Consider the following 22,013-nt stretch of genomic DNA (forward strand, 5'->3'; position numbering starts at 1 on the left):
AGAGCTGAGAGAATAAATTTCTGTTGTTTTAAGTTCTCCAATTTGTGATCATTTGTTACGGCAGGCCCAGGAACCTGATGTGCTACTGCCCTCCCCAAAAAAACAAACAAAGACCATAAAGTACATAAAAAGTCTTATCAATAATGTTTAAATTGATTACATGAAACAACAATATTTGGGGCACCTGTTTCTTTTTACCCTTTTTGGCACGGCACTAGGGACTGAAATTACATCATACAGCGCTGCTCAGGAAACATGCCAGATTCTCCCTGCCCCTGCCAATGGCACACTGATCACTCTAGGATGGCTCTGGGGACAAACTCTATTGTCTCCTTTGCATTCCGAAGATGTCCTTTAGAGATTTGTCTTAGCATTTGGTGCAAAAGTCTCATTGGAAAATAAAACCTACAACCTGAGGAGAAGCCCAAGAATTGAAGCGGGCATCACACCTGGGCTAGCAGGGAGCCCGGCTGCTGCTCCTCACCCGCCCGCTCCACCTCTGTCCACTTCTAGGGAACACCTCGAATCTCAAGTCTCAAATCCCTGGTTGCATCTCTATGTGGCTCTCCACCCCACCCCCACAGCCATGCAACCTTCCTTCCCCCTTCTCGGCCCCTCCTGGCTCACTCCAACTTTATGGAAACCCACCAGCTGCTCCCACCCCCCGGCCTGCCCCTGCTGGGCCTGCCATGTGGACACGCTCCTTTTCTTCATTATCCATCCACCTTGTGGGACTCAGCTGGGGCTCCACTTGCCCTGGGCGCCTCTCCAGCTTCTCCAAAGGGCTCCTCTTCTGCCTCTGGAGCCCTGGCCCCGCCCACCATGAGAACACGGACGCTACTGAAGCATGAAGCCTCTTAGGGCATAAATAGTAAATTCTTTGAGTGAGGGGACCCTGCCCACTTTGTTCAAGACACCATTCCTGGCACCAAAAACATCACCTGGCACCCAGAAAGCAGATACATTTGAATGATGATGGCAGCCCATGTAAAATCTGGGGTTCCGGAGCAAAACGCAATAATCCGGATCTATTCTGACCAGGAGTTAAGCCTTCCCATAATGGGGACACACACATCTGTGAAAGCAGCCTGAGGAACCCCCTGCGGTGTGCTCGGTTCTGTGCGGTGCACATGCCATGTGCCTTGTGGCACCTCGTGCCTACAAGGGGGACTTGGCTCAGGAGTGGGCCACCCGGGGGCCCAGGGGTCTGAACTTTCAGGCCTCACTGGTTCCCCAGGGCAGGCCACACTACCTTCTACTGGTACCGCTGGTGCCTCATACTGAGCATTGAAAGAAAAAAGCCAGTTGCATCCAGCAGGAACTTGGTGGGGCACTGCTGCTTCAAGAACTAAAAGGAGAGAGAATGTGGAAAGGAAATGTGCTGAGAAAAGCAGCCTGTTTTTCGGGCAGGAGTCCGAGTCCCCTGAGGAGCAAGGAGGAGGTAGGTGGGGTTGAGTTCATGTTCCAGGGAACTGTAATCGTTTTAATGAGCTCGTTATGCAAACAGAGCGGATAGAGTTACCCCAAGAGGGAGTCATAAGAGGCACAAAGCCCTTGCATTTTATATTTCATGGGCGGATGTCCGAGGCTGTAGCAGGATTCAGGGATTTTACGTGTTAGAAAAACATGGCCAACGTCTCACTCAGATGTGGGTGTCAGATCTGCAGGCAAATCCCCTGGGAACAATCTGGACTTAGTGAGTGCCTCAGAGTCAGCCCACAAAGACAGCGAAGGAAAGGGGTCTACTGCACCTGATGTTGAGACAGTGCCAAATCCACGTTTCCGGGAAGAAGGTCCTTTTCCTCTTCTCTGCCCTATGAAAAAAAGAGAAAGAAACACAAAACCAAGCGATTGAAGTCTCATGGACATAACTTAATTCTGTCACCTGGCAGGTCAGCATTCTACTCAATTAGGACTTAATGTGCTAATTCTCTTGCCAGTTAACATTCTACTCAATTAGGACTAGAAGTGAGTCGCCAAAGGCTTGGCAAAATCACCTTAAAATGACAGTGGTGCTTCATTGCCTGAATTTAGGAGGTAAGAAGGGCCATAGGGACTACCCCAAACCCTCCCCTTGGCTAATTTCCCTCCCTGGGTTTGTCCTGTTTTTCTGCACCATCACAAGAGCTTTGCACCACCCCCAACCCCTACCATTTCCTAAAGAGTGCCTTTTATTCTTGGTCCATCCTCAGAAGCCTCACAACCCACCTTCCCTGGGGGCTGTCCCTGCACTTAAAAAAAAAAAAGTCCTACTCAAAATTTAGCAAAACCTCTCAAAATTAAAAAATTGTCAGATTCTTTCAACCTATAATAGGAATGCGCCCTGGAAATGCTCACAAACACCTGTGCAAAGACAGAGAGAGTAGTTCATGGCAGCCCTGTGAGAATTAGCAAAAGGCCGAAATCCCCATCAGGCAGGAGACTGGTTAATCACATGATAGTACATTCATACAGTAGAATATTATATGTCTGTGAAAAAGAGTGAGGTAAGCATATGGAATATCTCCAAGGCTTATTGTTGACTTTAAAAATGAGGTACAGCCCGGCCAGGCGTGGCTCAGCAGTTGAGCGTCAACCTAGGATCCAGGCGATCCAGGTCCGATTCCTGGTCAGGGCACATGCCCAGGTTGCGGGCTCAATCAATGACTCTCTCATCATTGATGTTTCTACCTCTCTCTCTCCCTCGCCTTTCCTCTCTCTGAAATCAATAAAGATATATTTTTAAAAATAATGATAAATAAATAAATAAATAAAAATGAGATACAAAACAGTATTATAGTCTTCTCCCATTTATGTTTTTTTTAATCCTTAAATACGCACAAAAAATGTAAAAATCGCCCAGCCAGAGTGGCTCAATGGTTGAATGTTGACCTATGGACCAGGAGGTCACGGTTCGATTCCCGGTCAGGGCACATGCCCAGGTTGCTTGCTCGATCCCGGGTAGGGGATGTGCAGGAGGCAGCTGATCAATGACTTTCATCATTGATGTTTCTCTCTCTCTCCCCCTTTCCCTTCCTCTTTATGAAATCAACAAAAACAATGAAAAAAAGAAGTAAAAATCTTTATATATGCACAAAAAACTTTCCAGAAGGATATCTAAGAAGTTATTGACCATGGTTGTCTCTAGGAAGGGAATAAGAGGCTCTGGAGGTGAGAGACTCTGCTTCGTTGTATAACCTTCCATACTGTTTCAAAAACTTTTAACCACATGCTTACAGGTATGAAAAATATCTTGTCCTTGAATTAAGAATGTTATCCAATTACAAAAAGGCACAGACAGCTGCTTTTTAAGGCATTTCTTGTGCCTTTCTCATTGGGATTTACAGTTACCTTTGTGGTTTTGAGTTTCAGAAGGCTGCTTCCAGGCCACACTCTCGAGGCCGTTGGGGCAATGACTGACTGGTAGGAACTGAGGGGCCAGTATTCCACTTCCCTCACTCAACCACATCTTAGAAATGCATCTGTCTGCATCCAAACGTAGGAAAAGCCTGGTCTGCCCATGCCCTGATTTGGAATTTGGAAACTAAGATCCTTATGGGCCTGCCCCACTCCTGGTAAATGTGTGGCCCAGGAAGGAAGAACCCAGGGGACCCAAGGACCCAGGAACCACTGCAGAGGGGACTAGGGATTGGGAAGGCTTTCAATCTGGGCAGAGAAAGCTTGAAAGATGAAGAGGGCTTTCGTGGATAGGCCCACCAGAGCGGAAGACCTTCTGGTCCACTTCTGATTCAGAACAAGGGTTGAGAAGTCTGGGGCCCATGCTCAAAGTCTCTGGAGAGACCCAGATACTGAGGGACTGCTGACCACACTGACCCCATTCCTGGTCCCCTTTGGTTCTATGCCCTCTCTCAGAGGAGTAGGTGGGAAAGAGGAAAGCCAAGGCTTGCCTCCCCTGTCCTAGCTCATGTGCCCTTAAATCTAGAGAGAGTGGAGAGGCTAAGTCTCCAGAGCATTCTTCCCCTTTCTAAGATGGCTGGCTGAGGCCTGTGATTGACAGGCCAGTGGCAGAGGCAGAGGAATGAAGGAGGTGGGAGAAAAAAGGCAGTAGGGGAGCAGAAGGGAGGGGACAAAGGGGGGAACAGGAGAGAGGAGAAAACATCACCTCCTGTGAAATAAGTTTCCATGACTCCAGGGACAAAACCACAAATGTGAGGAAGATATGTGACCCTCTCTCTTAGTAACTGATAAATAGGCAAACAAACAAACAAAAAATGAGTAAGGATATGGAGGATCTGGGTACCACCATCAGTAGTCTTGAGCAAAAGTATGCATAGAGAGCCCTGTACCCAATGATGGGGGTTTGGATATTCAAACAGACATGAGCATTTACAAACACTGGCAATATAGTCAGTCTCCAAAATAAAAACCAGACAGTGGATATCATACAGACCATGGTCATTGGATATGATGCACATTTGAAACAAATTTACAGAACACATTTTTTAAAAATCACTTGAAAATTTAAAACACTTCTGGACAAGTCACAGCACAGAAAGGGAACATTCTGAGCTATAATGGAAACACTTACAGCACAACTCAGGTGCAGCCAAAGCAGTACTCTGAGGGAAATTCCTAGCCTTCAAAAGGCTTAAACATTTAGAGTTAAAATAAGAAAAACTGTAAAGTAGTTATTTGGCGTCCAATTTGAGAAGACAGAAGGTTGGAGGGGAAGGAGGAAGAGAGAAAAAGAAGCAGGAAGAAAGAGGAAGGGTAATAGAATTTTCTAAGCAGAGTCAATGGGAGCTGGAGGATCAAGCCCCAGCTTCCCTCCTTGCCCTGATCCTTCTGTCCCTAGGCAGGTCTGTTCCCTTGACAGACCTTTGTCTCTCTGTGCCCCCAACCCATGCACTGGGGCAGGGCCAAGAACTGGGATGGGTGGGGCTGAATGCTCAGTGCCCCAGCCCACTAGGTCAGTGGTGATTTTGTTCCCAAAGGGACAATGAGTGATGCCTGAAAACATTTTTGCTTGTTACACTGGGTGAAATTGATGCTATTGTCATCTGATAGTGTCATGGCCCTGCTGCAGGCCAGGGATGCTACTCAACACGCTATAGTGCATGGGACAGCCTCACTACAGAGAATGATCCAGCCCCAGCCTTAGATATCAACAGGATGAAGTTAGAAAACTCTCCTTGAGGCAGCAGCAATTACCTGGGAGGTTGCCTGGAGGATGCCACTGCCACCAGGCTCCCCGTGTGGGGTTGGAAGGCGTGGACAGCCTCATCGGTGTATAGGCCACCATCCTGCCGGTGGTTCAGGCTCACCAGGTCAGTCATCACCACCAGTCCTGTTTCCTAGGCAACAGACAACATCCAGACCCACAGTGGGGAAGTGGATGTGATGTTCCCAACAGTTCTCCTCACCCTGAGGCCACTGATCCAACATTGTTTCTGTGTCAAGGCCATGCTGCAGGCTTGGTGACATGGACTGAGGGGGTCATGGCACCCAGTGACCATCCAGGGCAGAGTAGAGGAAAGGCCAATACATTTGTGACTCAGACACAAAAGGCCATATGTTATATCATTCCATTTATATGAAATGTCCAGAACAGGCAAATCCAGAGAGACAGAAAGCAGAATGGTGGTTGCCAGGGGCTGGGGGAGGGGAAATAGGGAGTGACTGCTAATGGAGATGAGGTTTCCTTTTGGGGTGATGGAAATGCTGCACAGCATTGCAAATATACTAAATGCCACTGAATTGTTCACTTTCAAATGGGTTAATTTTCTGTTGTGTGAATTTCACACACACGAAAAAATTGTTGCAGTGCATGATGCAGACCAAGGGCCAATGACTTATAATTATCTTCATCACTCTACTAATTATTGAAAACAACTGGATTGAGGAGACTGGCTGACTGCTTTGTGAATAGAAATTTAAACCTAATTCCTTTGACTCAGAAACATCACCTCTTAATTTCAAAAGCTGGCAGGACCCAGGGGTTCAAGTCGCCAGGAATTCAACAAACATACATTTGAAGCATCATTTGTTCTGACATACATATGTAGATATAGATAGGTATATAATAAATATATTTTAGCTAATATAGCAAAATAAGCCATTTGTTCAAACATACTATGTGAGATATATATATATAATTTTTAAAGCTAATATGGCAAAAGGTTAATTGTGAAATCTAGTTGGTAGGTATACAGGTGTTTATAAATTTGTTCAGCTTTTCCATATGTATGAAAAATTCCATAGTAAAGATGATTTTAAACTGGGACGAAAAGCACCTTCAGATGGGCCATGCATTCGAGTGGAGAGCGTCAGCATGCTAAGGTGGGCGCCCAGCATGACCTAGGCTGACACTTGTGCATACTGCAGCTGCAGGCAGCATCTCCGCCCTCGTAGCCAGGAAGGAGAGGGATGGGAGGGAGCTACAAATGTCGTTGCAAGTGAGCCTACTGCCTGAGAACACAGCCACCTGCTCCCAATGTGAAGGTTTTCCTGCCAGCAAAGCACCTGAACATCATTGCTCCCTATCAAGTTCAAGTCAGCCCACGCTGATAACCATTCTACACACATGCGCCCAGCACATTGGGAGGGTCCACTTATGAGCTTTCATTGGGGAGAATCGCACACGAGTTCTGCAGCAATAGAAGTTTGAAAGCTTCCACCCCCACCCATCTCTGTATCCCTGAGACCCTTTGTTTCAAAATGAGAGGAGCACAGAAGTGGGCAGTGGGCTCCAAGACCACCTCTCCTTACGGTGAAGGCAAACCCGGAGTCCTTGGTGACACCCCAGAGCCACGGGAAGATGAAGGAGCGCCGTCGTCGTCGGGAGGTCAGCCCAGCCCACCAGAGGGGTCCGTCCTCCCATGACACCCTGAAGGCATCAGAAACGTCATAATCTTCCAATTCCTGGAAAACCTACAGGCAATGGGGGGAGTGGGGATCAGTCAGCTAAGGGTTTCTTTTCAGCCCAAACTGGCTCTCATGGGTCTGGCATGCTCCCATCTCAACCTCCCTTCCCATGCATCAGTGGGAGGCAGCCTTAGAAGACAGGCATTGGTGGTGTTAAAAATTATTTAAAGCAGCCCTAGCCAGTTTTTCTCAGTGGTTAGAGTGTCAGCCTGCGGACTGAAGGGTCCAGGTTCAATTCTGGCCAAGGGCATGTGCAGGCTTGATGCCCAGCCTCAGTAGGGGTGTGTTCAGGAGGTGACCAATCGATGTGTCCCTCTCACATCAATGTATGTTTCCCTCTCTCTCTCTCTCTCTCTCTCTCTGAAAAACAATGGGGGGGGGGGGAATATCCTTGGATGAGGATTATAAATAAGTAAATAAATAAATAAATAAAATGGAGCAACTTTAAAATGGAGCCAGAGCTGCCATGCTGAGGAACCACCATGCAGAGGAGCTGCCTTGCACAACTTATGCCTCAAACCTTTGGAATATTAAAACTGGGCAAAATAACCTTTGGACTAAGCCTAAAGCAACATTGTGCCTCAAAGAACTGTTTGCAAAGATAATAATAATTATGATTACCAGACTGAAAAATTTTAAAAACTGCTTAGAATTAGCATCAGTATGTTATCTGCACCAACAGAAATGCCTTCCTTCTATTGATGTAATTGTTCCTAACCGGACACTCTTTGGGCTTCTACCCGAATCAATATGTCCCAAATAGCTATTCTTATTGATATAGAATAAATGCTTGTTTTCTCACTTAGAAATTCCTTTTATTTTTAGGTTAGTATTGGCATTAGCCTATTTTAAAGATGGGCAAACTGGAGCTGGAGAGGTGGAACCTGGATAAAGTCTTCTGAATTTGACTTGATCTTTCAACTGCACCAAAGCAGCGACAAGGAGCGGGTTCACTGAGAAATGAACCCAATGGAGAGAGACTATCTGGATTCACACTGGGCTCTTCACTTGTTGAAAAGCAAGAGAGCGCTGTGGAGGTATTGGAACCCGGCACCCAAGGGCCCCACTCACCTGGTCAGGAGTCAGCCGAAAACCAGACCTCAGCAGGTAGACACTCTTATCAACCACAGCAACACACACGCAGCTGCCCCTTGCGGCCTTGACCCGCAAGTCAACAACCTCCCCAGGCTGGGTCTCATTCACTGAATACGTCAGTGAAACCTGGACCCAAACACAGCAGAGAAATCAGGAGCTTGGCCAAACCCTCCCAAACCACCCACCCACCCTCTCCACCTGCCAAGGAGAGTCAGCCCTCGCTAGCTCAGCCAGAACCCTGACTTTGTCATCCAGGTGAGGACAAAAGTGGGAGGCAGAGCGACAAGAACTAGGCTGGTGCAACTGGGGCATTCTGTGCAGAGGATGGAGGGGAGGAGCGGGGAGACGGTGCTTGCCGAGGGCACATTGCAGACAGCTTCGAAGGGTGCAGGGAGAGGGAGAGCAAGCCTGAGCCTGCAGTTGGGGACATAAGAGGTGTTCCTTAGGTCTGGAGCCCAGTGGGGACAGAGAACAGCTGACTGCTTTTCCCTGTGTGTGATGAATGCAATCCCCATCCGGGTGACTTTTGGAGAAGCTCCACCTAAGATGCGACTATGTTCTAATTATTCCTGAAGGTTGGGCAGCCATCACAAATCCTGCTAGTGACACCACAATGTGGCAGCTGTGCACAACCCACCCCGGCACTGACACCCTGGGGCTCCCAGCCCCGGACAGTGATTGCCCCGTACCCCCTCACGTCCCCCGGCTGGGATCCCCATGTTCTACCTGGTTTTCAAAAAAGGTCTCCACGGGGAACTGGAGGCTGTCGGCAACCCCTTCCCCATTCTCCCTGATATAGAAGACCAGCAGGCGGCTGAGGGGGCCCATGCTGGGGGTCACGGCCAGGTGGAGAGAGGTCACGCATACATTGAGCCTGGCTGCTGGGGCTGGAGGGGGCTCTAAGGCAAGTCAAAGGTGGGAGAGGTGTGAGAACCCAGCATCCTACAGTGAGAACACCAATGCCCCAAGCTGCACAGCGCAGGGAGGTGCTGGTACAGGGCCAGTGCTCCTCGGACACTGTTTCACCCAGAAGGGAAGGGAGGCGAAGCCCCAGAGTATGTAGGGGAACAGTGCCTAAATCCCCATCGGGCCAGAAGCTCTTACCCAGGATGCTGCTGCACCTCAGGGGACGTTTGGCAATGTCTAGGGACATTTGTGGTTGTCACAACTTGGAGGTGCTACCAGCATCTAGTGGGTGGGGGCTGGCATGCTGATTAACACTCTGCAGTGCACAGGACAGAGAATGATCTGGCCCAAAACATCAGTAGGGCCAAGGGAGAAAGTGATTTAACATGAGAGAGAGACTGTCTACCTATGAATTTATGTATCTATTCATGAGTGAGTCAATCTCTCTGGACGGCTGTTTGGGCATCCATCCATCTATCCACCCATCCAATTATCCTTCCCTCTTCCATCCTCCCTCCCTTCCTTCCATGCATCCATATATCCAACTTTCTGTCTTTCTATCCATCCATCCATTCCCCCACCATCTCTTTCTATATATAAATCTATATATCTATCCATCTATCTATCTCAGGGATTCTCACCCAGGGTGACTTTTCCCCCTAGGGACATTGGTGATGTCCGGAGACTTTTAGGTTGCCACACTCTGTGTGGATGGGTTGTTACTGGCATCTGGTGGGTGGAAACCAGGGATGCTCCATACCCTCTAGTGTCCAGGACATCCCACCACAGAGGATGACCTGCCCTCAAATGTCCCTAGTCCCCATTTTGGAGAGCCTGCTTTAGGCAGAAGGGCTGTGGAAAGGAGGGGCCTGGGGAAGACTTTGGGACAGAGGTGAGTCTCATGAGGAGCACATGGAGTCAAGGAGGGGGAAAAAAGAACTCACTGGTCAAAGGCTGATAGGGGCCTGGCCGAAGGCAACATAGCAGCATGTGGGCCAGTGCAGAGTTCCCACCTATTGCTGGCCTGCCCCTGCCCCTGCCCCTGCCCCTGCCCCTGCCCCTGCCCCTGCCCCTGCCCCTGCCCCTGCCCCTGCCCCTGCGGATACACAGTAAGGATGGCCTTGAGAGGACCTCTCCATCTCGAGCAGCTGGTCCCTCCTGCCACCCTGGCACCAACCCTGTCTCACCAGGGGTATATGTCTTCCGCCATGAGGCAGGCTCCCCTCTTGGCTGTGTCTGGCTTACCCTTCTTTTCTGGGGCACCTGTTCCAGCCTCAGTGGTTCAGAAGGAAGAACAGTACCTCCAGCCTGCGGCCCGGCTCACCTGTCTCAGAAAGGTGTGTTAAGCGAATCGGTTTGTCCAGAGCTGCCCGCCTGCTTCTCTGCTGGGTGGTGTGGGCAGGTTGCTGGCCTGAGAGCACGATGTTGCCCCGTGCAGCCACCTCGTAGTACAGGGTGAAATTGCAGGGACATGTGGATTTCATGGAAAAATGGGCTTCTTCCCCCACCTGCAGGAAACATAGAGCATGGCAGGCCCTGCCTGGCACCCACAGCCTGGCACAAATGCCACCGCCTACCCAGGGAGACGGCCACTCTGGGGCCACAGGGAGGCTGGTAAGGCTAACAGAGGAGTGCTGGCCATAGGGCAAGTCACCCAGTATCCTGTCCTGGCTATGGCCATGTCCCCTTGACAGCCTCAGCTGCTGCTCTATAAATGGGCTTTAGTGCACATGAAATGTGATAATGGAAGCTCTCAATGAGGTATTGTATCACAAAGAATTGAACTTGGCCCAAAGAGAGGTCTGACCTTTGCCCCAGCTCCTAATAGGTGATCTCTAAGCCACTGAAATGTGCTGCCTAAAAAGTGTCATTGTTTACCTACAGTCTTGGGCCACACCAGATAGTGACAATATGACATGGTGGGGACTTTGGGCCATGCTCTCATCAATGTTTCTATCTCTCTGTCCCTCTGCCTTCCACTCTCTCTAAAATCAATAAAAACATATTTTTTAAAAGCCATGGAGGAAATAAAAAGAAGGCATGGAGGAATCTTCGATGCAAGTTGCTAAGTGAAAGAAGCCAAACTGAAAAGGCAACATCCTGCATAATTCTGACTACACAACATTCTAGAAAAGGCAAATGTATAAAGACAGCGAAAAGGTGAGTGGTTGCCAGGGGTATCAGGGAGGGAAGCATGAGCAAGTGGAGCACAAAGGATTTCTAGGACATGAAATCATTCTGTGTGATACTGTAAAGGTGGATATATTTCATTATACATTTGTCAAAACTCACAGAATGTGCAACACCAAGAGAGAACCCTAATGTACCCTGTGGACTTTAGTTAATGATAATGCACCGATAGTGGCTCATCCATTGTAATAGATGTGCTACACTAATTCAAGGCGCTACTAATGGGGAAACTGTGCATAGGAACAGGGGCACATGAGAACTCTCCCAACCTTCTGCTCAATTTTTACAGATCCTCTCCACACACCACTCCACGCATCTTAACTGGGATCGTGAAATAACAGACTCGAAAAGAACTAAGGTGACACCCAGCTCCAAGTTCAGCTCATCTTTTCACTCAGTGTGCCTGAGTGGGGAAAGTCTTGGTGCTTTCACACAAGAAGTAGAAGCCTCCAGATAGTGGGGAACCCAGGCCAACAGCAGGGGTCCCATCTCAGGCCTGGAAGCAGCAGCACCCTAAGGGCAAGAGTGATGTTTATTACTGTGATCCTGGGCCATGACCTTAATATTCATCACAAATAAAATACAGGCATTCATTCCAAGGAATATGCCCTTGCTAGAGGGACAGGGACTCCAGCATCAGCATCAGCATTAGCCCTGCTGGGGCATGTACAGGTCCCCTGGAGGCACGTGTACACTGCATCCTGGGCCCTGTCTTGCCTGGGAACGAGCACAGCTAGAAGCCTTACCTGCAGGGGGCGGGAGGGTGGCTGCAGCTGCAGATAGCACTGGCTTGGGGAGTACCAGCTGCTGAGAGACAGGTAGCTAGGCAGATACTGGGTCCCCACAGGCTTTCCATTGAGTGCCGTCACCTTGGTCTGAAGAAGAGAGAGTACTTAGTTAGACCTAGGTGCCTGGAGTAAGAAGGGAATCTTTGGGATGCTTCTGCCTGCCCAGCCACGCAGCAAGACCCTCTCAGTGTCCAATTTCCCTTTCGGGAACCCCCTCAGACAATGGGGTTTAGTGTGGCCAGCCTGTTCTCCCCAGCTCTGTGGGAAACAAGTGGCCAAGACTGGCCACAGGGTGTTGGAGGTTGGCTAGGGTTACAGGTTCAATCCCGGGCCCCGGGTCAGGGTTCCTATGGGAAACAACCAATCGATGTGTCTGCTCACATAGACATTTCTCTCTGTCTCTCCCCCGCTCCCTTCCACTTTCTCTAAAAATCATTGGAAAAAATATCCTCAGTGAGGATTAACAACAACAAAAAATCTTTAAGGACATGTTGCCCACAGGGGACACAGAGACCACAAGTGTCTTCAGCTCCCACCTGCATATTTGTTCTCAGCTACCTCCTGTCCTCACCATCCCCATGTTCACGGGGTCGTCACAGAGCCGGGACCCCTCCTCTATCACGCCTGCTCTTCCTTCCTCTAGCAATCAGACAGCAAGTCCTACTGATTCTACCTCAGCAGCTCCAGGCTTGGTGCCTTCCCCACCATCATATCCTATGTGCTTACCTGTGGTCCCCCAGCCACTCCCCACTCCGAGCACTGGAGCAGTTGCTGGGTGTTAAAATTCAAATCACTCTGTCCCCTGACACTACCTTCTGGGTGAACCCCAAGCATCCCTGGGAGGTGGGGGTTAGCCCCATTGGCTCCCTCCTCTATATCTTTCTGGAATGGCTCAGCCCAGCTAGGTACTTGCAGGACACAATTGCACTATGATTGTGGTCCTCTGAGCCTCTGCATATATTGTTCACCTTCCCAGAAGCAGCCTCCTCCCTTGCCCTGGGACAGTTGAGTTATCTGTTCCCATGTTGGGTTCCCCCATCAGGCTGAACTCCCTGGGGATAGGGAGAGTCCCTAGGTCCACTGAGTCGGTGCCTGCTAGCTGAATAACAAGGGTCCAAGTGACTCACCCACCTCCAGCCACACATGCTGGGCTGATGTGGGAATGGAGGGGATTTCAAACTCCACAATTCCTCCCTGGGATACAGATTCAGTGGTGTAGATGTTGTCCTTTGGTGTCAACTCTGCCCTGATTTGAACCGTCACTCCCTCAGCCGGACTGCCATCTGGGTAGGACAGCTCCACCTGGAAGGGATCACCAAAGAGTCAACATGGTTAGGGTGGTTAGGATGGCAATACTCCCCAAAATGACCTAGACTTGACCTGATTCCCACTGGAACCCAAGCCAGCTTCTTTGCAGAAACAGACAAGCTAATGTTAAAATTCTCAAGGAATTGCAAGAGGCTTCAAGTAGTCAAAGCAATCCTGATAAAGAACAAAGGAGAGCCTGGCTGGCATCGCTCAGTGATTGAGCATCAACCTAGGAGCCAGGAGATTGAGGTTCAATTCCCGGTCAAGGCACATGCCCAGGTTGTGGGCTCCATCCCCAGTCAGGGGAGTGTAGGAGGCAGCCAATCAATAACTCTCTCATCATTGATGTTTCTATCTCTCTCTCTCTCTCTCCCTTCCTCTCTCTGAAATCAATAAAGATTTTTTTTTTTTAAAAAAAGAACAAAGGATAACTCACATGTTGCAATTCAAAAGTCACTACAAAGATATAGCAATCAAGACAGTGTTGTATTGGCATAAGGACAGACATGGAGATCAACGGGATAGAATTGAGAGTCCAGAAATAAACCCACATATCTACTACAGCCAATTGATCTTCGACGAGGGTGCCAAAACAGCTCAGTAGGGGAAAGCATAGTTTCTTCTACAAATGGTGCTGGGACCACTGGATCTCCACATGCAAAAGAATGAAGTGGTACCCCTGTCTCACATCCTATAGAAAAGTTAACTCAAATGGATTATAGACCTAAACATAAGAGCTAAAACTATAAAATGCTTAGAAGAAAACAGGAAAAAAAACCTCATAACCTTGGACTTGGCAAAGCAGTCACAAGGTGCAAATCAATAGGTGGTGGCCGTAAGTTAGCCTCACGCCATGCCAGGGTACGAACAGGGTGGGCAGTGCTATGGACGGTTCCTCGTGACTCTCAAACTTCACTCATTCAGGTGGGTAGAACAATCGGTCAGAATGAGGGGTTCAGAAGACATGGATGTTGTGAAAGAAATATGGTCAGTGGGCCCTGAGGGACCCTGGAACAGCCCTTCATCTGTGCAGGTATTTGGTGACGGAGTGATGGAGGCTTCAGCCTGCGTGATTCCCATTAACAGCTCTGTTCTTCAATGCAGATAGTGGGTAATTTCTCAGCTGCACATGAAATGTTCCCCTTTTCCCAACTCGACAGCCCCAAGCCCCTTCTTCATACATGTTCTGACCATGCTGGAATCCTAAAATCAAGGGGCACATGGGCTGTGTCTCCATGCCTGGGTCAATGGTGACAGAGATCCTGGCACAAAGAGAGAGGGAGGTCCCAAAGTGGAGCAAGAGGGGGACACAGTGTGAGGACAAACCATCGTGAGCCTGTGAGTGACCTATGGAAGGCAGGAGGGCACAGGGGTGTGGCCAGCTTCCCCCTGAGGTGAAACCAGGCTCTGCTGGCTTTGCCTATCCCAGCTGCAATTGGGACCCTACTGTAGTGGTTTTTCAGTGGCCCTCAGACAGGAGCTAGGATGGAGGCAGTACAGAGCTTGTGACCTCAGATGGCCCCTGCTGGGCACCAGCCCCAGCGCTTACCATCCCCACGTAGGACAGGCCGGGCTTAAACTGCTTCCTGGTGACCTTGGAATACCGGATGTCCACCAGCTGCTTTTGGACCGGGGTGGAATCGTCAAAGGCCACCTGCTGGCTTCCATCCATGGTGGTCACCGTGGCCCAGATGCTGACTGTGCCCCGGAAGTGCTCAGGGATGTCAGTTGGGATCATGTCCCTCACGCAGATGTTGAAGTCCTGGGAGCCGTGAATCTGGAGGCAGGAGACAAACAGGCTGTGCTCACTTGGAGTGGCTTCGAGGGAGGACTTGCAAACACACATCTCAAGTACAGGACTCTCCAGCCACCTGTAGGGCCAAGGGACACTCAGTGACACACCCAATCTATACTGTGGGTCACTGTGTACAGATGGATCCCTGCTGGATATGCAGAATGTCCCTGTTTGCTCTGTTGATCAGAGGGTGAGACAATTGCCCTCCAGCCAGATAGCAGGGCGGGGATTTGAACCCAGTCAGCTCCACTCTGGTACACTCACTCCCCTCCTGTTCCCGGGGCACAGAACTCCCCTCCATTCAACCCCTATCTTAGGGCCAGTCAGGACCTGGCCAATTCACATCCAGAAACATCTGTGGAATGAATTACTCAGTAAATGAGAGAATTAAGAGAGAGGCCACCACAAGCGGCAGCCCCCAGGGAGAACAGAAGGGACAAGGAGAAGCTTTGGGTGGGGGTGGGGAGGAGCTGGTGTTAACAGGGTTCAGCGGTGGAGGACCCCACAAAGGCACAGAATCTCCAGGATGTGAGAGCAGGTACACTGTAGCATACTCACAATGTAAAGAAAAACAAAAACCAGATTATAAAACTTGACATACACGGGAATGTGAAATCTTGCAGCCGCTTTGGAAAAACAGTCTGGAATTTCTCAAATGGCTAAACACAGAGTCACCATTGAGAGACCAAATAGACAAACAGACCATGGCCAGATCAGTAGAAAAAGAGAACATTGACCCCCAGTCAGCAGTCACCAGCCCTAGAAGCCGACCCATCATTTACAGATCAGACTTGCCTGAAGTCAGGCCCAGTCTCTAGCAACTAAATAATAACCTGTAACAGTTGGCCCCCAGCAGCCAGGACTTAATTAATAACTGAAAATTTCCCTGATTTTCACTCCTGCTTCCAACCAAGGACCAACTGGAGAAAGCCAAATGTGTGTTCCTAACCCACTGTATTGGATGCCCGCTTCATATAGCTGCCTACAGCTTCTCTGGGTCACCAGCCTCCAACGGGGCACACCTGAAGCTGCTTCCTCTTCCTTTCACTATAAAGCTTTCCCACATCTCTGCCTGCCATTGAGTCTCTGCCAAATGCAACTGATGGCTGATTCCCTTGCTACAGCAAACTTTGTCCTTATTTAGGTGGTTTTCATTTAATCCCACACCACTCGACCCAGGAATGCCACACCCAAGAGAAATGAAAACATCCAGCCATGCAAAAACTTATAAATGAATGTTCAGAGCAGCACTAGTCACAATCACTAAAAAGTGGTAACAACCCAAAGCCCATCAATGAATGAATAGATAAACACAATGTGGTCCATCCATACAGTGGAATATTATTCAGCCGTTAAAAAGGAATGATGCACTGATACATGCAACATGGATGAACCCTGTAAAAATGATGGGTAATGAAAGAAGCCAGGCACAAAAGGCCATAATCCCATTTATAGGAAATGTCCAAAACAGGCAAGTCCATAGAAAGTAGAGTAGTGGTTGCCAGGGGCTAGAGATGGAAAAAGGGATTAACTACAAAAGGACATGAGAGATTTGGGAGGGTTGGTGGCATCATTCTAAAACTAGATAGTGGTGATGGGTGCACAACTCTGTGATTATACTAAAAACCACTGAATTGTACACTCTATCTGGGTGTTTGAATTGTGTGGTACAGAATCATATCTCAATAAAACTATTTTTTTAAAAACTTTACATACAATATCCTGGGAGGAAACACATCAAAATATCAATAATGGTTGTGTCAGGCTATTGGAGAACAAGTCATCTTTATTTTCTTCCTTTTAAAAAAATGTCTAAAGTCTCTATGTTCAGCCCACAAGAATTTTATCATCGGGAAAATCCCTTCCCTATACTGTACTGTTTTAGAAATTAAAATAAAATGGATGACAATAGAGCTGAAGCTGAGGGCAGGCCCTATGGGAAGGGACCTGCTGGGTGAACAGCCTGCGGTTCCTTCTCACCTTCATGGTTCTGAGGACGGGGCACCCCACCTCCTGGCTGTAGTACCCCACGCCATTCACAGTCATGTTGATTGTTAAGGTTCCAGAGACGGGTTTCCCAAAGGTATACCTGGAAAAGGACAGGGGTAGTTAATTTCACAAGCAGAAGTGTGGTCACTGGTACAATAGCTGGACGAGGGTAGAGTGGTCCAAGGCTACCTAGTGACTATTACCAGGAAGTGCTCAAGGACATGTGCCAAGGTCGTGTCCTGCACACAGGGGTGCTTCTCCATCCTACATTCCAACCTTACAGCCCCTCCTGCAGCCCTGAGTCAGGACAGGTAACGTCAGGGCAGTGCAATCCTCTGTACCAAGCCTCACGCTTGACAGAAAAACAGACAGAGTCAGAGAGGAACTCTGGACCAGGATGTAAGAGACAACCACTGGGGTTGGTGACACCACTGGAGCATGAGGGAGGCCTGGTCCTAAGTTCAGCTTTGAACTAGGGACTTGACTTCTCTGAGCTTCCATTTCCCCACCCAGAGAATGGGAATAAAACTTTCATCTCAGGGATGTTGGTGAGATTTAAATTTATGTATGTCATGCCTGATGCAGAGGGGACACCAGGGCACAGAGCAAAATGGGAGATTGTAGTAATAAAAAAATAACACCAGGCACTTCAACCTTATTTTCTAAACTAGAAAACATGTGCATATCCAGCACATCCTTGCATTTTAACACACACACACACACACACACACACACAAGGCTGGAGGAGACACAGGCCAGAAAGCTGCCTCAGCCAGGCCACAACCTCCAGCAGGGAGCAGAGGTGAAGTGCGAATAAGGGCCTTGAGGGGCTCTCCCTGGAGCCCCAGAAAGGGACAGTGTCTCTTGATGACCTCTGTTCAACCCCGCACTTCGGGCTTGGTCAAAGGCCCAGCCATTAAGGGGGCAATCTCCTCTAGAAATCCGTCAGGTCAGCCCCCCAGCTGTGGGTGCTGCCTATGGGGAAGGGGGACAGCAGCAGGGTAGGAGACACCCCTGGGGGAGGGTGATACCCTAGGGGGAGGGGTCCACTTTGGGGAAGGTTGCTCCCTCGGGGGAGGAGCATGTCCCAAAGGGGAGGAACATGCCTATGGGGGAGGAGCACAGCAGCAGGGTAGGAGACACCCCTCGGGCGGCAGGTGAGGAGCATGCCCACGAGGGAGGGGCATCCCACAGGAGGAGGGGCACACCCCTGGCGGAAGGGGTATGCCTGTGGGCTGTGGGGGCAGGGGTAGGAGGGGCCCCCCTTCTCACCTGGCCCGCACAGTGCCAGTCTCGCAGGCGTCCACGTCCCGGATATAGCGGGGTGGGTCAATCAGGAGCTCAAACTTCGGCAGCACTGAAGGGAGAGAGCAGAGGAGGGAAGCGGGTGGCTTCCACCACTGGGTTGGCCTCAGAGGAGCACTGGAGGTATCAGAGGAATGACAGCCCTGCCACTGCACACTTACACTACTAGAATCCATGCCACCCTTTGTTGAGCACTGGCAGCTCTCTGGGGATTTGCCAGTCACTTCTATTTCTTATTTTTGGGCGACCAGCACTCCATTTCTGTCAATGATCCACATGCTTTGAGTACAACAAATCCCATCCCATCCCAGGGGTGAGCCAGTGGCTCCTGGACCAACTAGGGGCATCCTGAGGGTGCTTATGCCTAAAAGGGGCCTCTCTTTGCTCACAACAACCCTGAGAGCATCCAGCCTTCTGGTCACCCTGTGCAGCTCACAACTTGGGGAGGAGGGACCAATTCCCAGGGAGCAGCACTGAGGAAACCTGGTCCCAAAAGCTTGTTACACAAGCCAATAAATTCCTTTTACTTTGCCCTGGCCTGTGTGGCTAAGTGGTTAGTGTCAGCCCAGGCACTGAAGGGTGGAGGGTTTGATTCCCAGTCAAGGGCATGTACCTGGGTTGCAGGTTCGATCCCCACGTGCTGGGGCAAGTGGGGGCACATGAGGGAGGCAACAAATCGATGTGTCTCTCTCACATCAATGTTTCTCTCCCTCTCTCTCTCTCTCTCTCTCTCTCTCTCCCCCTCCCTTCCACTTGCTCTAAAAATCAATGGAAAAAATATCCCCTGGTGAGAATTCACACACACACACACACATACACACACACACACACACACACACACACACAAATTCCTTTTCTTTTGTTTACTATTCATTGGGCTTCTGTTGCTTGCAACCCGCGCCCTGACCTCTATAGCTTTTCCTTCCAGGATCTTCTTCTTAAAAGGAGAAGCCCTTGACCACGTAGGGAGATTTTAGCACAGAAGCAAAGTAACTGGCTCTGGCAGGTTCGCTCCCTACCTCTTGTTACTTAAGCACTTTCGTTAATGGTTCTCTCAGCCTCGGTTTCCCCATCTGGAAAGTGGAGATACCCCCACAGAGTCAGAACAAGGATGAAAGAAAAAAAGAAAATGATGGACTTAAAAGGAAAGGAAATTCTCACACATGCTACAACACGGATGAACTTGAGGACATTATGCTGAGCGAACTAGCCAGTCACAACAGGACAACTACTGTGTGATCCCACTTATACAAGGTCCCTAGAGGAATCAGATCCATAGAGACAGAAAGTAGATGGTGGGTGCCAGGGGCTGGGGGAGGGAGAAACAGGGAATTAGTGTTTAATGGAGGCAGTTTCAGTTTGGGAAGATGAAAAAGTTCTGGAGATGAAGGTTTGCACAATGTGAATGTACTTAATGCCACTGAACTGTCCACTCAGAAATGGTTAAGGTGATAATTTTATGTTACTTATATTTTACCACCATTTTCTTAGAAAAGACATGACAAAGGCCAGCCCTCCACACCGAGCCTGGCCGTCATGAGCCCTCAGTGTATGGGGCTCCCGACATCCTCCCCTGGATCGGTGGTTTCTCCCAGATCTGAAATCCTAGAATCCTAGATTCTCCAACTTACCATACTTTTGAACTTCAAAGGACTTGTTGTACATGTGGCCTTGCATTTCAACAAAGATGAACCATTCTCCCAGCACCGGCTGGTCGGACAATGGGAAGGTCATGTTGGTGACGCCTGTGTCAAGAGAGGGCAAGTATGTGTGCAGAGAGCTGGCTGGGCCCTGTGTCCAGGAGCAGTGAGGTCAAGGTAGAGGCACTCTGGGGACCCTGTGCCTCGCCCTACCCTAAGCTGCCCCTCAGGGAGGCCGGAGACCACACCAAGGCTGGGTGGGTCCCAGCAGAATAATCACCCCTGCAGGCTGGGGGAAGCACGAGAGACTGCGTCTGGGAGTCCTGGGAGAGCCCTGCCGCCAAGGTGAGGCAGGCCGGGAGCTAGATCAGCCAGGGAGGCGGACACTCAGCTCATTCAATCTGCTCCCCACCTGAGTCGTTCCTTTGGTTAGGGAGATTGCACACGCCCTGTCCAGCCCTGTCCCTTCTCAGCAGCCCTCAGAATCCCGAGAGAAGGGTGGACATGGGGAGGGGTCAAGGCCAGCCCAAGGGACTAGGAGGCCTGACACTGCAAAAACCACCATGGCCCATGCTCCTACTAGAGGCCCCACACCCCACGTCTGGCTCGAAGAAGCACATGGTCTGTCACATGTGTGTATTTTCCAGGCTGAGGTTGCACAGCTTTCCTCGGTCCCCCCAAATCCCACCTACCACTTCCCCTCTCTCAGGGCTCCACTCCCCTTAGGGTTAAAGCTAAAAGGGAGAGATCAGTTACATAGCCCTTATTGTCATAGAGAAAGAAGAAAATGCCAGCTTCTCAGCCAAAGCAGAGCCTCTGCCATCTCGTGCTGGGTGGGGTATGATGGGGTGGAAGACCTACCGTGGGAGGAAGATTAGGGGGTGCCGACAAATGAGGTCCCAATGTTCTAGAAAGGTCCCCAGTTACGGGCAGGTGCCCCAGCTGGCTCCCAGGCACAGAGAAACAGAGGCGGAGCGTCCCCGGACAGAGCACATCCTATTTTCCTGAAGGTTTATAGCATCTGCCACCCTAAGGTGCAGCCCCCAAGCCACAGAGGAAGAGAGAAGAGGGTGGGAGGAGGCTCACCGCAGCAGGCCGGCTCCAAGCGTCTCCACTCCATGATCCTTGAGCCCCGGGGGTCCTGCGGGGGCACACAGTGAAGGCAGAGCAGCTAGCATGTGCTTGGGCACTGCGTGGGCCTTCTGAGCCCTCCAGGGCAGGATAAGCATGGAGGGCAGGCCCCGCATTAGCCATTTACATGGGAGCAAACAAGAGCTTGGAATGCAGTAGGGACTTGTTTGGGGACAAGCCCAGCCCCGTCTCACCATTTAGGGATCACCAGTTAGGAATCTGTGTGCAGTCTACAAAGAGACAGACAGACACACGCTTGGCCTGTCCCACAGTGGACCCAGGGGCCAGTGTGGACCAGGTGCCATCCTTTCGAGGCACTGGGCAGGAGGGGAGCAGTGGGCGGGCAGTGAGTGAAGACAGATCAGGTCTTGCTGAGAGAAAGCTAACCAGGCTGAGAGTCAAAGCCGAGGAGGGCAGGCCACTCACCAGGACATAGGCTTCCAGCTGCAACAAAGACAAACAGAGGCAGTGAGCAACCCCCATTCCAAAATCCCCCCAACCCTCTGTGCATGGCCTGGTTCCCATGGGACACCCAGAGTTGCTCTTATGGGTTGAATTGTGCCTCCCCACCCCACCAAATTCATATGCTCACATCCTAATCCCTACTACTTCAGAATGTAACTGTATTTGGAGATGGTTCTTTATAGAGATAATCAACTTAAAATAAGGTCATTAGAATAGGTCCTAATCAAATAGGACTGGTGTCCTTATAAGAAGGGGTGATTTAGACACAGCTATGCATAGAGCAGTGCTTTTCAACCAGTGCGCCCCAAGAAATTTTAAAACATACAATACCTGACTATTTAGTCAGGAGCAATATCCTCTTTTCCTTAGGTTGTCAAATTAAAAAATGACAACAGCCAACAAATGTGATGACTGTACTTTGATTAGATAAAAGAATGTTTTTATTCTTAAAGACTATAGGTGCTCAGGGGTGATAACTACAAATTATTCTCAAATAATTTATCTTTTTTTTTTTAAATATATCTTTATTGATTTCAG

The 22,013-nt window shown here is 49.6% G+C and overlaps 1 protein-coding gene across 1 annotated transcript in view; it reads right to left on the reverse strand.

Moving 5' to 3' along the window:
* The window catches only part of CPAMD8 (C3 and PZP like alpha-2-macroglobulin domain containing 8), a 56,309-nt gene that overhangs the window by 25,463 nt on the left and 8,833 nt on the right, over nucleotides 1-22,013 (reverse strand). Inside the window, exons 6-19 of the mRNA XM_016209390.2 lie at nucleotides 21,438-21,455; nucleotides 20,967-21,021; nucleotides 19,872-19,985; nucleotides 18,208-18,292; nucleotides 16,927-17,035; nucleotides 14,701-14,928; nucleotides 12,975-13,145; nucleotides 11,802-11,930; nucleotides 10,190-10,373; nucleotides 8,686-8,858; nucleotides 7,936-8,085; nucleotides 6,709-6,870; nucleotides 5,152-5,294; nucleotides 1,752-1,814 (exon numbers count right to left, since the gene is read on the reverse strand). Coding sequence (XP_016064876.2) covers nucleotides 1,752-1,814; nucleotides 5,152-5,294; nucleotides 6,709-6,870; nucleotides 7,936-8,085; nucleotides 8,686-8,858; nucleotides 10,190-10,373; nucleotides 11,802-11,930; nucleotides 12,975-13,145; nucleotides 14,701-14,928; nucleotides 16,927-17,035; nucleotides 18,208-18,292; nucleotides 19,872-19,985; nucleotides 20,967-21,021; nucleotides 21,438-21,455 — 1,784 coding nt within the window. The remainder of the gene's footprint in view (nucleotides 1-1,751; nucleotides 1,815-5,151; nucleotides 5,295-6,708; nucleotides 6,871-7,935; nucleotides 8,086-8,685; nucleotides 8,859-10,189; nucleotides 10,374-11,801; nucleotides 11,931-12,974; nucleotides 13,146-14,700; nucleotides 14,929-16,926; nucleotides 17,036-18,207; nucleotides 18,293-19,871; nucleotides 19,986-20,966; nucleotides 21,022-21,437; nucleotides 21,456-22,013) is intronic.

The sequence above is a fragment of the Miniopterus natalensis genome, chromosome 4 (assembly GCF_054644295.1).
Source record: "Miniopterus natalensis isolate mMinNat1 chromosome 4, mMinNat1.hap1, whole genome shotgun sequence".
NCBI classification, from domain to species: Eukaryota; Metazoa; Chordata; class Mammalia; order Chiroptera; family Miniopteridae; genus Miniopterus; species Miniopterus natalensis.